A 17,022-nucleotide genomic window follows, 5' to 3' on the forward strand; every position below is an offset into this window, starting at 1 on the left:
ATGCAAGGGGAAGAATCAAGAACAATACATTTAATGAAGGTGCTTGCAACGTCCTGGGCCAATCTTCCAGATATCCCCTGGTGCCATAATATCACATAATCAGGTTGACCGTCGGCCCCCATTCGTGCAAATGTCTCATTAAAGACAATAAGGCGACTGACAAAGAAGCTCCGATTGGTCCCTTGAGATACTAGGTTTTTCTGTTGTATCTACGCGGTTATGTGGTAGTTGCTAGGTCCTGCCATGCGCGTAACAGCTTACTTACGGAACAAATTACAATATCGCACACACTAATGTAAAGCATATCACCTAGGAACTCCAAAATTATTATCAGCTCAGTTTTGACCAAAATTGAGTTACTGGGTTTTGCCTTTGGACGGGAGAACAGTAGTCCTCAAAACACATGATGCCTTGCCAGTAGCCCCAACAAGACAGCACTTTCTCATGATGCACCAAAGACGGTTATAAAGGGCAAGGTTGCATTAAGGAAAAACCGTAATTCTGAGTATCAAATATTACAACTTTACCAAGTTGTTTTTTGCACCTTCTCTATGTTCTTTATTGCTGCAATAATGACAATTTGTTGTACTTTTTTTTCTTATTTTTGAATGTATAACTTAGTTATTTTATGTATTTCATTAAAGTATTTAAATTACTAGCCTGTTTAACTGGAATGTCACTAAATTCCATCAAAAATGAGAATGATTTTAAAATTTTTTGAATGTTTTTACATTTTTTAAGTGCCAGTTTGGGCACCGTTTAAGCACCGGCACTGTTTTTAAAGTACCGATTTGGTACTGACATTAGTTAAAATGTAAATGAACTCTCATGCCTAATTAAAAGGTGTCCTCGATTCAAAGTATGGCTGCAGTTTTAGTAATTGAGTAATCTCTTTAAAGAGTTTGTCTCCGATTAATCAAATAAAACACACTTCATAGTCTGAATGCGTGCGTATTTTAGAGAAAATAGTTGAAAAAAGTTGGCCTTCATTATTTTTTTCCCTAATAAATGTACACGGCCAACATAAAAATGACACTTTTAACACGTGTGCTAATATTAATAAGAATGGAAAATTAAAACTCCCCGCTGTTCGCTGACACGCAGATCACGGCTCTACATATTTAAAGTTCCGGGCTTTTTAACATTTTTATTAGCTTTTTTCTAATTGAATTATTTGATTTAATTGATTACCATATTTTTCGGACTATAAGTCGCAGTTTTTTTCATAGTTTGGCCGGGGGTGCGACTTATACTCAGGAGCGACTTATGTGTGAAATTATTAACACATTACCGTAAAATATCAAATAATATTATTTAGCTCATTCACGTAAGAGACTAGACGTATAAGATTTCATCGGATTTAGCGATTAGGAGTGACAGATTGTTTGGTAAAAGTATAGCATGTTCTATATGTTATAGTTATTTGAATGACTTTTACCATAATATGTTAGGTTAACATACCAGGCACCTTCACAGTTGGTTATTTAAGCGTCATATAATGTACACTTATTCAGCCTGTTGTTCACTATTCTTTATTTATTTTAAATTGCCTTTCAAATGTCTATTCTTGGTTTTGGGTTTTATCAAATAAATTTCCCCCAAAAATGCGACTTATACGCCAGTGCGACTTATATGTGTTTTTTTCCTTCTTTATTATGCATTTTCGGCAGGTGGGGCTTATACTACGGAGCGACTTATACTCTGAAAAATACGGTATTCATTTCAGCCCTGATTCAAGGTAGTGGCGTGACATATTATCAAACTTCAGCTCTCCCGTCCAAAGGCAAAACCCAGTAACTCAATTTGGGTCAAAACTGAGCTGATAATTTTGGAGTTCCTAGGTGATATGGTTTACATTAGTATATGCGATATTGTAATTTGTTCCTTAAGTAAGCTGTTACGTGCATGGCAGGACCTAGCAACTACCACATAACCGCGTAGATACAACAGAAAAACCTAGTATCTCAAGGGACCAATCGTAGCTTCTTTATCAGTCGCCTTATTGTCTTTAATGAGACATTTGCAGGAATGGCGGCCGACGGTCAACCTGATTATGTGATATTACGGCACGAGGGGATATTTGGAAGATTGGCCCAGGACGTTGCAAGCACCTTCATTAAATGTATTGTTCTTGATTCTTCCCCTTGCATACTCTTTTGGGCAGATAACTGTGGAGGTCAAAATAAAAACTGGATGCTGTACACGGCTCTTGCCCAATGTGCAAACGCAGAATGGGGCCCACCCGAGATTGTGATAAAATATCTGGAGAAAGGGCACACGTTCATGAGAGCAGATTCAATCCATGGCTCAATCGGCAAGAAAATGAAAGCTCAAGAAAACATCTATATGTTTGATGACTTTGTAGATCTTTGTAAGACAGCATCAAGATAGATTGGTTTTCCTTTGTTTTCTCAAAATCAGCTAGAAGTGAGTTACTAAGGTTTGCCTTTGGACGGGAGAGCTACACGTTTTACAGTCTTTTACAGACAGTAGTGTGAAAAACTAAAAAAAGGTTCACACTGGTCACCTTTATATATATTTTTTTTTCTAGTGAATTATATTTATATAGCACTTTTCTCAAGTGACTCAAAGCGCTTTACATACTGAAACCCAATATCTAAGTGACATTTAAACCAGTGTGGGTGGCACTGGGAGCAGGTGGGTAAAGTGTCTTGCCCAAGGACACAACGGCAGTGACTAGGATGGCTGAAGCGGGAATCGAACCTGCAACCCTCAAGTTGCTGGCATGGCCACTCTACCAACCGAGCTATACCGCCCCAGCTTGACAAATAAAATAGGTTTTTCTTGAGTGTTTTTACCTCTTAGTTGACTTATTTTTGTGTGTTCGGTTGGACTAGATCCATACTTTTATATGGGAAAAAGTGATTCAAACAAATTACGTAATACTGTCGATAGTTTTTACTGTGTTATGGTAATAAACAAAATGCCTGATTTTCATCATTACCTTTGGGTTGAGGTCAAAGAAACTGTGGTATTTAAACCTAAGCAGCAACACCTCATTCTCCTTCACATCCTGCTCCATCAGAGATCTGGAGGAGTCCAACCACCTGCACACACACAGAGAACATATTCCTTTTTATTACATAACACTCACTAAACCGCTAAGTCAGGGGTGTCAAACTCAAATACAGGGTGGGCCAAAATTCTAAACTGAACAAAGCCGAGGGCCAAAGTTGAACAACATAACCTTTTAATAGGGACCCAAACAAGTTTTGCATTGAATATTGAACTAGCAAGGCTTATATAACTTTATAGTGACATGCAAAATCGAGTTTTGTTGGTAGCAGGGGTGTATATTGTAGCGTCCCGGAAGAGTTAATGCTGCAAGTGGTTCTGGGTATTTGTTCTGTTGTGTTCATGTTGTGTTACGGTGTGGATGTTCCCCCGAAATGTGTTTGTCATTCTTGTTTGGTGTGGGTTCACAGTGTGGTGTAACAGTGTTAAAGTTGTTTATACGGCCACCCTCAGTGTGACCTGTATGGCTGTTGACCAAGTATGCCTTGCATTCACTTGTGTGTGTGTGTGTAGAAGCCGCATATATTACGTGACTGGGCCGGCACGCTAGAGTATGCTAAAAGCAGTACCTTTAAGGCACGCCCCCAATATTGTTGTCCAGGTGGAAATTCGTGATTCTCCTGGAAAAATCGGGACGGTTGGCAAGTATGAGAATTAGCGTTGAATGCGGTGATACAGCGGTACCGCCACTGTATAATACCGGCGGGCCAGTTTTAATGTTAATTTATTATTGCCTAAAGGGCCAAATGAAATTACATGGCGGGCCAAACTGAGTTTGACACCCAGGCGCTAAGTTGAAAGAGTTTCTTCTCACCCTTGGTTGATCTTGGCTTTGTCCAGCAAGGACTGGGACTTGTAGAGTTTGACCAGGATGTCTGGGGAGGAGATGGGCTGGCTGACGGCGAGGATACCGGGATTGCCCTCTGAGAGCGGGCTGTCTCCAAACCAGGCGGACGTGGGCGACAGCGGGCTTCCGTCCCTGGAGTCATACGTGGGCGTCATTGTCTTGCTGTACAATCCCGGGCTGGAGTAGATGCTCCCTGTAAGCGTGGAAACATCGGTTAGAGCAGGAACAGAAACTTGTGGAGGAGATATAGAAGCATCGACGTGAAGCATGTGATGAACCAGCCCACACACTGTGACCTCCTGGAGGGCCTGATGTGGACCAGCATGCATGCAGGTGATGATCAGGGTTACCCCCAGGAATGCAGTGCACACAGCAAACCAATGCACAACAAACAAGGAGGAGGTGGGAAGTACAAGCTTATTCGTTAAAATCAAATTAGGTTATGTCAAATTTATGTACAGTAGCCCCTTCATCCCGCTCTCCTCTTGTAGGATCAAGAAGCAACAACGGCAAAATCTAAACCAGGAAGTGCTTGGCTCGGCTTGTGAGGGCGCACGTTTATATATCAGGGTCATGAGAACAGGGTGCAAGCTGCGGCCACCCATCCTTCTTTCTGGGAGGAAAGGAGGTGTTATTCATGCGCCGCTTGCCGGATTCAGCGTGTCAGGAAAAGCCCTCCCAGTCTCCCACGAGGGGGTCTCTGGAGGAATCCAAAATACCCTAGTAGCAATGTACAAGCTGGCAACACAACTCCTCCATCCTGTTTACAGACTTGCTGATACGAGGATAAAATGGTAACATGCATCAAACTCCCCCAGGCTCCCCCACACAAACGGGAGGCTTATGGACCACCAAGACTGGATGTTTGACTCCCCTTAAAAATAAGCTACTACATTCTAATCTTTCATCACGTGACCGCCAGATTCAGCTGACTCTGCCTGGTAAGGGAAAAGGTTACGGGTGTCATGTGACCTCCGCGCACCAGCAGTGGGGGAGGAGGGTATGAAACTGAAGGCGATGGTGAGGAAGCAGTGAAGAAGAAGAAGAACAGAACAGGACAGCGGAGGAAAGCTTACCTTTGACAGGTCCGATGTATATGATCTCAGATGCTAGGATGGACGGACAGAAAGAAAGGGAAATAGGAGGAAAGTAGAGGAATGGTAACAGTCAATCGATAGGGAGACTTTTGGATGGAAGGAGGAGAAAGGAAAACAAGTAGAAGATCTTAGTCATTTCGAGGTGTTGGCATGAGAAGTCCACCCCACTGGAGAGTGAAAACAGGCGAGGTGTTGGACAACTTGACCCAGCCGTGCCGGCTTTCAAAGTGACAGTCCCGAGTGTCGCGGTGCTGACATGATGATAGGAACTAAATGTCTTACATTGTTTATTTTTCTAATGTTCTTGGCGCTTGCGTGTGGACATTAAGATGTGGGGTTTGCTCTAACAAAAGAAGGTGGGTGAGCTTTTAGGGTAATATCTTAGTGGAAACAATTGTTTAAATGCAGTAGTACATAAGGGTGTAACGGTACACAAACATTTTGGTTCTGTACGTGGTTCAGAGGTCACAATTCTGTTCATTTTCGGTAAAGTAAGAAAACAACAAAATATAAATTTTTTGGTTATTTATATACCAAATTTGCAAAATCTTCCAACCCAAAAAATTTTCTTAGTGGAATATTTGATGTTAAGTAATGGGAACCTTGGATAGGTCAATAATTCATAATAATATTGATTTTGATTCAATATTATGTTTTGAGCAATGACAGTTTGAAAGAAAAAAACAAACAGCTGTGTTTTATTTGTCAACATTGCAACTTTTTCTAAATTACGTTTACCCTTTAAGCTTTTTTATTTCACTTTTGTTTGTTTTAGTTTATTTTAATAAGTATTTTTAGAATGTGCCGTGGGCCTTTAAAACATTAGCTGTGGGCCGCAAATGGCTTCCGGGGCACATTTTTGACACCCCTAGATAAAAAAAAATAAAATCTGATAAATCTATGGATCAAAAGCAGAGCCTGGTGACACATGCGTGTTTATCATAACTCTCTCTCTCTGCCCCACCCTCACGAATGTTGCTGCGCACACAAGATAATAAAAAATAAAATCTGATAAATCTATGGTTAAAAAGCAGAGCCTGGCGACGCATGAGCATTTATCATAACTCTCTCTGTCTCTGCCCCTCCCTCACTGCGTGCACCACTTTTTTAAATTTTTTTAACCCCTTCTTAACCCTGAACGTACATTGAAAATATATGCTACCCTAACTTAAAATGCCGGACATTTGAGGCATTTAAGAAACTCCACCCGGACAGCCCCGCAAAAGGGGATATATCCGGTGAAAAGAGGAAGTATGGTCAGTGTATGGTAGCCCAGTTGTTGCTATAATGCCATGTGTTGTGCCTCGGTGTGCATTATTCACACAAAGTGCGGTACGCTACCTTATATGTCCGTGTGGAAACTCGTTTGGTACACCTCTGAACCAAACCGAAACCCCCGTACCGAAACGGTTCAATACAAATACACGTACCGTTACACCCCTAGTAGTACACCAACGTATGAGTTTAATTTGTACTGTGGCAGAGCTCTTAACTCAAAACACTTGTATCTCAAAACAACACCTCCCATTGAAATCAATTTAATTGGCAATTGCCAACCCCCAAACAGAATTTTGACATCTAACATGGCCTTTTAAAAAGTAAAGCAAACGTTTAGATAAGAAATATTGCATAGAAAAATACAATAAAATGTACTTTATGAAGTTTTATGAAGTAATGTGACAATAATATACAGCTTATAATGTACGTACCACATTTGAGAACCACTGCGTTGGACCAACTAACGGAAGGGATGCTTGTCTCTCAAATTTTTGCTCGCAACTTAAAACATAACAATTAGCTGATTAACAGCTTTTATCTCATAACACTAAGGTGAGGTACCACTGTGCTTACTATGACCTCAGCACAACCCACATGCTGTTATCTGTGTCAGTTACCAGGGTTTCCCCTTAATGTAACTGAATGTGTCAGACTACCACGGCATTTTTATTACTGCCACACCTTGAAAATAAGTTGGGTTTTTTTTAACTTGAAAACAAATTAAAGTAATACAATATATTGTAGTCCCCAGAAGAAATTACACAACCTCCGATGCTATTTTTAACTTTTAATACCAATCTTATAATAACAAATGTCACAATACCCACAGGTTTTACCTCACGTGTACAAACTTTCATCTCTATGAGTCTGTGTTTCCCAGCCGGACACACAACAACACTTTCTCATTCTCCACCAATCATCTTTCAGGCATGGACGGTGTGTTTGCAAACTTGGGAAAAACTGACATTAAATCCGAACCACACAAACATTAAACATTACCACCAACATGTTGTTACTCTTTGAATTGATATATATAAATATGTGAAAAAACAACTTTGATTACCAAAAACAGTGCTGCCGAACCCGAATGTAAACAAGACGCACGCCATTGTCTGGAGCGTCGTCAGCATGTCTGCAATGTGGACATACACAGATTTACCCATGGACAGAGAACTACAAAATGTGCAAATATTGAGGACAGAAGATAAAGTCCAACTGGAGCAGCAAAAGCAAGTGTGACGTCTTACTTGCTGTAGCTCGCCTATTTTGTCAGGGACAAGGAGGGACAGAAGTTAAGAGTCTCTAAACACGACTGACATTTTATAATAACACCAGAAGAAGATTAGATTTGTTGCTAGTAGTTTTTCATTTTTTAAGTCATTAAAAGTCTCCAGAACAACGGTCATCAACCTTTTCAAGGTCAGGATCCCTAGTCTCACCCCAAAAAATATATTTTCATTTAAAAAAATATGTATATTTTTTTATTTCACATATATATATGTATATATATATATATATATATATATATATATATATATATATATATATATATATATATATAATATATATAATATTTTATTGTTTTGTGTTTGTTGTTGTTTCTTTAAAACCAAAGCTGGTTGGCTGATGTCAACATTCTAGCTTTTTCTCATTGTGTTTCTTGCGGCGTTCTCAATTTTTGTTGGTGTTTTTTGTGATGTGCCTAACGCCAATGGCAGTTACTGGCCTGCACAGATGGCCCCTGTGCCACACTTTGGGCACCTCTGCTGTAGAAACTAAGTGTTTATGGCCACTAAACAGCCTTTGTAAGTTTTGCAATAAAAATAAAACTATTAATAATAAACCGTCCCAATTGTGATGTCCGTAGGAGTGTTTTTATGCACATTTGTACATGCTATCGTAATGTTATCAAGCCAGCATTGTTAGCATTAGCTAATATGCTAACATGTTTACGAGTGTCTGTGTTAGTAATTCATTCATTCATTTTCTACCGCTTATTCCCTTTCGGGGTCGCGGGGGACGCTGGCGCCTATCTCAGCTACAATCGGGCGGAAGGCGGGGTACACCCTGGACAAGTCGCCACCTCATCGCAGGGCCAACACAGATAGACAGACAACATTCACTAAAAATGGCATTCTGTTCGTATTGTTTTTAGTTTCACAAATTCCTCATTGAATTCACCGAGATGTCACCGTGGCGTTGAGTGTGTTTAGCAAGAGAGCAAGCTTCCGTAGCTAGTGGGCAAAGGACAATGACATCTGCTTTGTTTGATCAGCTGTTTTACTGCAACGTGATAGACACTGTTTGAAAACAATTAAGGTATTTACAAAATTTCCCTGTGTATTTATCAAATTTTAACAATATATATATATATATTCGGCTTATAGTCGAGTGTGGCTAACATACTGCCTGTAAAAATGTTTTTCTTCTAAACTTTAGGGGGTGCTGCTTAAACACTTTATAGTCCAAAAAATACAGTACAATGTGGTCAAAAAAGCTGCATTTTCCTTTACACTTTCTCGTTTACTCAAAATCATTTACGGTTGTGATCAAAATTATTCAACCCCCACACAATTTGGGTGTTTTAGCAAGTTGGACATTTATTCCGTATTTTATTTATAGTCATATCAAATAAAGATGTGTCAAATAGACAAATGCAATTTAAATTGTAACACTGTATTTTAAAAAATACCAAAAAAGGACATTTTTCTTAATATCTCATTGACAAAATGATTCAACCCCCTAGTTCCATGCATCTTTAGTACTTAGTAGAACACCCTTTGGCAGTAATGACATCCTTCAAAGGTGATACATAACCGGACACAAGCTTCTTGCAACCATCTACAGGTATTTTAGCCCATTCCTCTTGGGCAAAAGCCTCCAGTTCATTCATATTCTTGGGCTTGCGTGCTGCAACTGCCTTCTTCAAGTCCCACCTCAGCTTTTCTATAGGATTTAGGTCTGGCGACTGTGAAGGCCACTCCAGAGTCTTTCAGCCCTTCCTCTGCAACCACTCTGATGTTGATTTGGAGGTATGCTTGGGATCCTTGTCCTGTTAGAAGGTCCAACGTCTCCCAAGCCTCAGCTTCGTCACTGACTTCATGAGATTTGCAGCTAATATATCCTGGAAGGAAATAGAATTCATAATGCCTTGAACGCGCTGGAGATTCCCGGTACCTGAGGCAGGGAAACAGCCTCAGAGCATGATTGACCCTCCACCATACTTAACAGTAGGCAAGGTGTTCTTCATTCTTTCTCCTCCAGACATAACGTTGATTCATAGGCCCAAAGAGTTCCAGTTTTGTCTCATCACTCCATAGAACAGTTTCCCAAAACCTTTGGGGTTTGTCCAGATGATTTTTGGCATACTGGAGTCTATTTTTACTTGTGCCTGGTAGTCAGAAGTGGGGTGCGCCTGGGAGTTCTGGCATGGAGGCCTTCATCTCGTAGTGCGTGCCTTATTTCTGGGACGAAACCTGCGTTCCCCTCTCTGCAATGTCCTGTTGTAGTTCCTCAGCTGTTACCCGGGGGTTTTTCACCACTGTACGCTTCAAATACCGGACAGCAGTTGCACACAGCATCCTCTTTCTACCACGCCCAGGTAGTGTTTCCACTGTGCCTTTAGCTTTAAACTTGCGAATTATGCTCCCAACTGTGTCTCTTGGAATGTGTAATGTCTTTGCTATTTTCTTATATCCATATCCTTTCTTATGAAGAGAAATTACCTCCTCTCTTGACTTCTTTGACCACTCCCTGGACTTCACCATGTTGCAAATACACCATTGACCATCTACAAGAAGCTGACTGTCACAGTCTTTTTCAATCAGTTTAATTGTTGCTCGTTATGGTTCTAATCACATTTACAGGTGTTTTCAACACCTGATTCAAAAGACCTTATTCAAATTCTGTTCTTAAGAGTTATGATCTTCAAGGGGTTGAATAATTTTGTCAAGGAGATAGTAAGAGAAATGACACTGTTTGGTATGTTACAAAATATAATGTTGTAATTCAAGTTGCATTTGTCTATTGAATGCATTTTTTGATATGACTATAAACAAAATACAGAATAAATGTCCAACTTGCTAAAACACCAAAATTGTGTGGGGGTTGAATAATTTTGATCACAACTGTAAAAAAGAAAACAATATGTAATCAAATAAATTTTGGAAATAACCGCCTTTCATTAACAATCTTAATAGTTTCGTGTCTAAAAAACCCAACATGACCTGAGCTATGGAAAGTTGATTATTCTGCTCACTGTGACGCTGGCATGGAAGCAGGCGTTCAGAACAGTCAGAGAGCGATTTTCTATCCTCTTAACAAGTTGAAAGGCCACTCCTGCTTGTACATGGAGAACATCATAAGTGTACAAGAAGGGAAGATTTGGCTGGTGTTGTGATTGCATCGCTTCCTTTCTGCGAGGCCTCGTGATTCCAATCAGGAGATCTAAGCAAAAAAGGCCAAGCCCCGTGCACACATGGGACGGAATAACGCCTAGCAATTTGGCTCTTGGAGTGCACTCTCCAGCTATAGCATGTGATCTGATCGGGGTTGTGCACATTCTTGCTGTAAGTGCTCCTTGGCACCATTAAACAACGTGAGGGAAAAAATAACATAACCATATATCATCAGGGAAAGACACCCTCGAGGACATGTGATGACGACCATTTTGGTGTCGGCGCCGTCCTCTATTAAAAGGGGTTTTGGAAGGGATTGCACATGAAAACATACGATCTTCAGTTACATTGATTGAGGGAAAGTCATGTCTGACAGTTTGCTGTTTCGGTGTATGCTAACTGCAGTCTCCCCTGCACGGTTGGTGATAACTCAGCCCTGGCTGGCTGAGGGCAGGGCAGAGGGAGGGAGGTGGGGGTTGTGTAGGCCCGGTTAAAATGGCAGCGTGACCAACTATGTGTGGAATCTCAACCATCCTTCTTTCTCTCTGCCAAGGAATTGAGAGCCAGGTCCGCAGAGGCTACGCAGGGCTAAGGGCTAACACTAGAAGTTTGGTTTACTGGACACAAAGTGCATCTTAGTGAAACCAAATTCAGAATTCCTCCCACAGACTGAACAGAGGAGACACCATGGGAACCATCACTAGTTCCATTGGAAACAATCATTCTAGTTTGTTCTCTAAAAGATTTATTTAATGACTGAACAAAAACTGCATTGGGGCGGCATAGCTCGGTTGGTAGAGTGGCTGTGCCAGCAACTTGAGGGTTGCAGGTTCGATTCCCGCTTCCGCCATCCTAGTCACTGCCGTTGTGTCCATGGGCAAGACACTTTACCCACCTGCTCCCAGTGCCACCCACACTGGTTTAAATGTAACTTAGATATTGGGTTTCACTATGTAAAGCGCTTTGAGTCACTAGAGAAAAGCGCTATATAAATATAATTCACTTCACTTCACATTGAGTTTGATGTGTGATGAACCTTACCCGATCCAGGGGTTAACAGTGGACCTTGTAGCTCCAGATCGTCCTCCTCCGCCTCCTCTATCTTTTTCTTCTTCTTTTTGGGATCGCGTGGTTTGCGCAGTAAAGATGACTCCTCTGGATGGCGAATATCTGGAGCGAGAAAGGAAGTCAATGTTTGAGGCAAGCACAGGATTTACACAAGTTCTTCTGTAAGAAGATTCCCTATCATTCACAATCCCTATGTGAGACAAGAACACATGTTTTTCTCTGTTATGCATTTTAAACTATAATATAAGGCAAGTCAGGGCTGGACAATAATAAAACGTTGATTTCGATTTTGATAAGGCAGGGGTAGGGAACCTATGGCTCTAGAGCCAGATGTGGCTCTTTTGATGACTACATATGGCTCTCAGATAATTATATGTATATAGCGCTTTTCTCTAGTGACTCAAAGCACTTTACAAAGTGATACCCAATATCTAAGTTACATTTAAACCAGTGTGGGTGGTACTGGGGTCAGGGGGGTAAAGTGTCTTGCCCAAGGACACAACGGCAGTGACTAGGATGGCAGAAGTGGGAATCGAATCTGGAACCCTCAGGTTGCTAGCACGGCCACTCTACCAACCGAGCTATGCCGAGTAACCGTGTAATACTCTTCCATATCAGTAGGTGGCAGTCGGTAGCTAATTGCTTTGTAGATGTGGGAAACAGCGGGAGGCAGGGTGCAGGTAAAAATCTGTCTAATGCTTAAACCAGGGGTAGGGAACCTATGGCTCTAGAGCCAGATGACTGCATATGGCTCTCAGATAAATATTAGCTGACATTGCTTAACACGATAAGTAGTTAATAATTCCGCTGGTAATCACAGTTTCAAAAATAATATTAAAATTATAAAACATTCTCATGCATTTTAATCCAACCATCCATTTCCTACCGCACCTGTTCAAGATGTCGCATTAATGGTAAGAAGTATTATATGTATTATTGGTTAACTTCTATAAAAACAATGTTGTTAAAAAGAATAAGAGACTTATTATACTCTACAAATGTTGGTCATACTTAAAAATGCACAAATTTAGTTGTATTCAGTGTTGAAAAATGTTATATGGCTCTTACGGAAATACATTGTGAAATATTTGGCTGTCATGGCTCTCTCAGCCAAAAAGGTTCCCGACCCCTGTGATAAGGGCTTCTCACAATTACGAAAATATAATAATGAAAAATATATATTAATTGGCCGTGCTTCGTGCATGCAAATTCCAGAGCTTGTAACAGTGGAACGAATGAGGAGCAAATGAGTGGGAAAAAAGCATGTCTACTAGAAGTTTGGGATCTTACTAGGGCTGGGCGATATTGGCTTTTATTAATATCGCGGTATTTTTATGCCATATCACGATACACGATATATATTACGATATTTTGCCTTGGCCTTGAATGAACACTTGATGCATATAATCACATCAGTATGATGATTCTATGTGTCTACATAAAAACATTCTTCTTCATACTCTATTAATATATGCTCATTTTAAACTTTCATGCAGAGAAGGATCACAACTAAGTCAATTTACTAAAACTGTATTGAATTCTCTTCATTCTCTCGCAGGTGACTTTTTAAATTAAAGAACAAATTAGTAATGCTGCCACCTTTTTTAGCAACACTTCTGCTGCATACTTTGCTGTTGTCTGCTAAATATCTTGCCGCTTGAAGCCAAACCACCGCCAGATGATTGACCCCCTGCTGTTTTTTGGGGCACTAATTGTTCTTCCTCCATTTGTGATCAGTTCCGCACCTTCTCTCTCGTAATGTCACTCGCTCCGCTTACACGACCTGGCTCATGTTAGCTCTCGGCGAGAGCTTATGACGCTACACGCGTGACAGTATGTGACGTATGCAAGAAGGCGGGCTTGTTTTACGTCTCTGTGAGAAGGAGAGACGAGAAGGAGTGAGAGGAGCCTGCAGTGTAATGCCCGCAGCTAAAAGCAACTGCGTGAGAACGTATACTCGAATATTACGATATAGTCATTTTCTATATCGCACAGAGACAAACCCGCAATATATCGTTTATATCGATATATAACCCAGCCGTAGTTGCTACTTATTATTTGACACAACGCTCGCATGCCTAATCAATACAAACTAAACTCAACAAAAAATAAGGCATATGATTTCCGCATTGACGTTAACAGCGGACAAAGTCACAGAATTGGGACAATGTAACGAAATCCACTGTTAAACGTAGAATATCACGGAAATTGACATAAATGTGAGTGAAATGTTGTCATTGTGAGGAGAAAAAAAACATTTGTCTGGGAAAATAATGTTTTCGGGACCACTCATTCATCCCCTAAACACGTAACTGCCCTGTCCTTAACATGTCGAGGCGGTCACTTAGCTGCAAAGCTAAAACTAGCCAGAACAATCCATACACCCACAGTACATCTCAACTGCTTGTGTTGTTGTGAACGACATCATCAATGTGAGATCAACCTGCAAACAAGACAGTAGTCGCCATTTAAGAGGCGCTTTCTCTATCCCCTTTTCTTTAACGTTAAAAGTCCCAACAATAGTCACACACACACTGGGTGTGGTGAAATTATCCTCTGCATTTAACCCATTCCCATGTTCCCCCCATGGGAGGTGAGGGGAGCAGTGAGCAGCAGCGGTGGCCGCACTCGGGAATTATTTGGTGATTTAACCCCCAATTCCAACCCTTGATGCTTTGTGCCAAGCAGGGAGGCAATGGGTCCCATTTTTATAGTTTTGGTATGACTCGGCCAGGGTTTGACAGCTTCGAGTCGCCTCCACATGTCAAGCTGAGAACAGCAACACACTCCCCCCCCCCCCCCCCCCCCCTCACAATAATCGCACGGTGCGCCACATTCGATCTGACTTTGGTCTTAAATCACTTATTGACACATTTACACAACTAATATGCGTTGACCTAAAATACTGGTCAAAATTGTCCTATGATGTAGTCCACTAATAGATGTGAGACATTTTGCATTTAATTGACAAATATTTTATAAAATTGTATTTGACGCAAAAAGCACACATTCTATGGTGGTAAAATAAGTTTAAGGGGTAGACGATTGATTTTATTGTTATTTATATTGCTAATGTTCTTTAAATGTATTGTCCATCCATCCATCCATTTTTTACCGCTTATTCCCTTTTGGGGTCGCGGGGGGCGCTGGCGCCTATCTCAGCTACAATCGGGCGGAAGGCGGGGTACACCCTGGACAAGTCGCCACCTCATCGCAGGGCCAACACAGATAGACAGACAACATTCACACTCACATTCACACACTAGGGCCAATTTAGTGTTGCGAATCAACCTATCCCCAGGTGCATGTCTTTGGAAGTGGGAGGAAGCCGGAGTACCCGGAGGGAACCCACGCATTCACGGGGAGAACATGCAAACTCCACACAGAAATGTATTGTGATTACTATTATTTCACTTGCTGTGGTTTTTTCGTGACTAATGTATATCCTTTAACTGTATTTAAGGTTGAGTTTTGGTGGTACAATACATACGCATGTTTTCTAAAATAATGAATAATTGCGTAATTAATCGTGATAGTGTTTCCCACAGGTCAGGCATCTATTTGTGGTGGTGTGGTCGGGCGGCGATGACCAAGAAGAACGCGGAGTTGGAATATAATTACAACACTTTATGTACATATTTATAAAAATTTACATATTTTGTTAATATGTAACTACAAGCTCCATTCACAGACAGAGTCCCATTGCTTTTATGAGCGGTCGAGTGAGTCAAAAGCCGGGCAAAAAAATAAATAAATACATTTTTTTTTTTTTTTTTTTTTAATTCGTGGCGGCCGTAATTCTTTCGTGGCGGGCCGCCACAAATAAATGAATGTGTGGGAAACCCAGATTACAAAACAATACAATACAATACGAAGGTCCTGCAGTCCTGGGTTCAAATCCAGGCTCGGGATCTTTCTGTGTGGAGTTTGCATGTTCTCCCCGTGAATGCGTGGGTTCCCTCCGGGTACTCCGGCTTCCTCCCACTTCCAAAGACATGCACCTGGGGATAGGTTGATTGGCAACACTAAATTGGCCCTAGTGTGTGAATGTGAGTGTGAATGTTGTCTGTCTATCTGTGTTGGCCCTGCGATGAGGTGGCGACTTGTCCAGGGTGTACGCCGCATTCCGCGCGATTGTAGCTGAGATAGGCGCCAGCGCCCCCCGCGACCCCGAAAGGGAATAAGCGGTAGAAAATGGATGGATGGATGGATGAAAACTAATTACTATTATTTTTGCCATACTCATCCAGCCCTGAGGCAAGTACGAGCTGGCTAACAAAGCAGCTAATGGGAGTAATCTATTGCGCCCATAAAGCTCTCTAAAATAACATCCAAAAAAAGCCAACAATACTCCATTTACATGCCGTGACCTGAACGTCAACCGATGTTAGTATAATCGCTTAAGCAGAGGAACTACTTTTGACGGTGCCATGATCACAGAGCTGTAACTAGATAATGCTGCTAGATTGACATACTGAGCAGGTGCTGTTGCAGCATTCCCTATAAAGAGTTATTTGAAGGGTATAAATCAGGGGTAGGGAACCTATGGCTCTAGAGCCAGATGTGGCTCTTTTGATGACTGCATCTGGTTGTCGGATAAATCTGAGCTGACATTGCTTAACACGATAAGTATTGAATAATTCCACTTGTAATCACAGTGTTAAAAATAACGTTCAAAATATAAAACATTCTCATGCTTTTTTATGTTCAAGAAGTTGCGTTATTGGTAAGAAGTAATTTATTTATTATCGGTTAGTGTGGGGCTTGCCCTCCTGGGGGTTCTTCAGATCACCGACCACCGACATGAGAGCCTGTTTTAGGGTTACTATATTGTTTTATTTTTCAATAAGTCTCTCAGTTTCTTTCCAGCAATTTTCCTTTTCTTTTTCGTCCTCACTCGCGCTCTGGCTCCAGCCCCAACCCCGTCTCTCCTCCTGGTTGCTGCTTATAACAGAGCGACAGGTGATTAGATATCAAGACCCAGGTGGGCCATCTACGCTGATTGAGGCCGGTCCTGGCAACACCCCGCTTCGCTGCAGGCCCGCAGACCACGCCCCCTCCACAGTTAGCTTCAGAATAACAATGTTATTGAAAAGAATAAGAGACCTATTATACTCTTGAAATGCTGGTCTTACTTAAAAATGCATGTGTTTAGTTGTGTTCAGTGTTAAAAAAAATATTAAATGCCTCTTAGGGAAATACATTTTAAAATATTTGGCTTCTTGGCTCTCTCAGCCAAAAAGGTTCCCGACCCCTGGTATAAATCATGCCGCTAACCTGGATATTAGAAGGATATGGC

At 41.2% G+C, this 17,022-nt stretch overlaps 1 protein-coding gene across 5 annotated transcripts in view; it reads right to left on the reverse strand.

Moving 5' to 3' along the window:
- Positions 1–17,022, reverse strand: part of fermt2 (FERM domain containing kindlin 2) — a 99,510-nt gene that overhangs the window by 24,722 nt on the left and 57,766 nt on the right. For 3 of the 5 annotated variants that reach the window (XM_061896069.1, XM_061896068.1, XM_061896070.1), the window contains exons 4-7: positions 11,697–11,825; positions 4,960–4,992; positions 3,851–4,076; positions 2,966–3,068 (exon numbers count right to left, since the gene is read on the reverse strand). In XM_061896069.1, coding sequence (XP_061752053.1) covers positions 2,966–3,068; positions 3,851–4,076; positions 4,960–4,992; positions 11,697–11,825 — 491 coding nt within the window. The remainder of the gene's footprint in view (positions 1–2,965; positions 3,069–3,850; positions 4,077–4,959; positions 4,993–11,696; positions 11,826–17,022) is intronic. The other 2 variants (XM_061896073.1, XM_061896074.1) reach the window with 1 other exon arrangement.

This window comes from Nerophis ophidion, linkage group LG03 (genome assembly GCF_033978795.1).
Source record: "Nerophis ophidion isolate RoL-2023_Sa linkage group LG03, RoL_Noph_v1.0, whole genome shotgun sequence".
Lineage (NCBI taxonomy): Eukaryota > Metazoa > Chordata > Actinopteri > Syngnathiformes > Syngnathidae > Nerophis > Nerophis ophidion.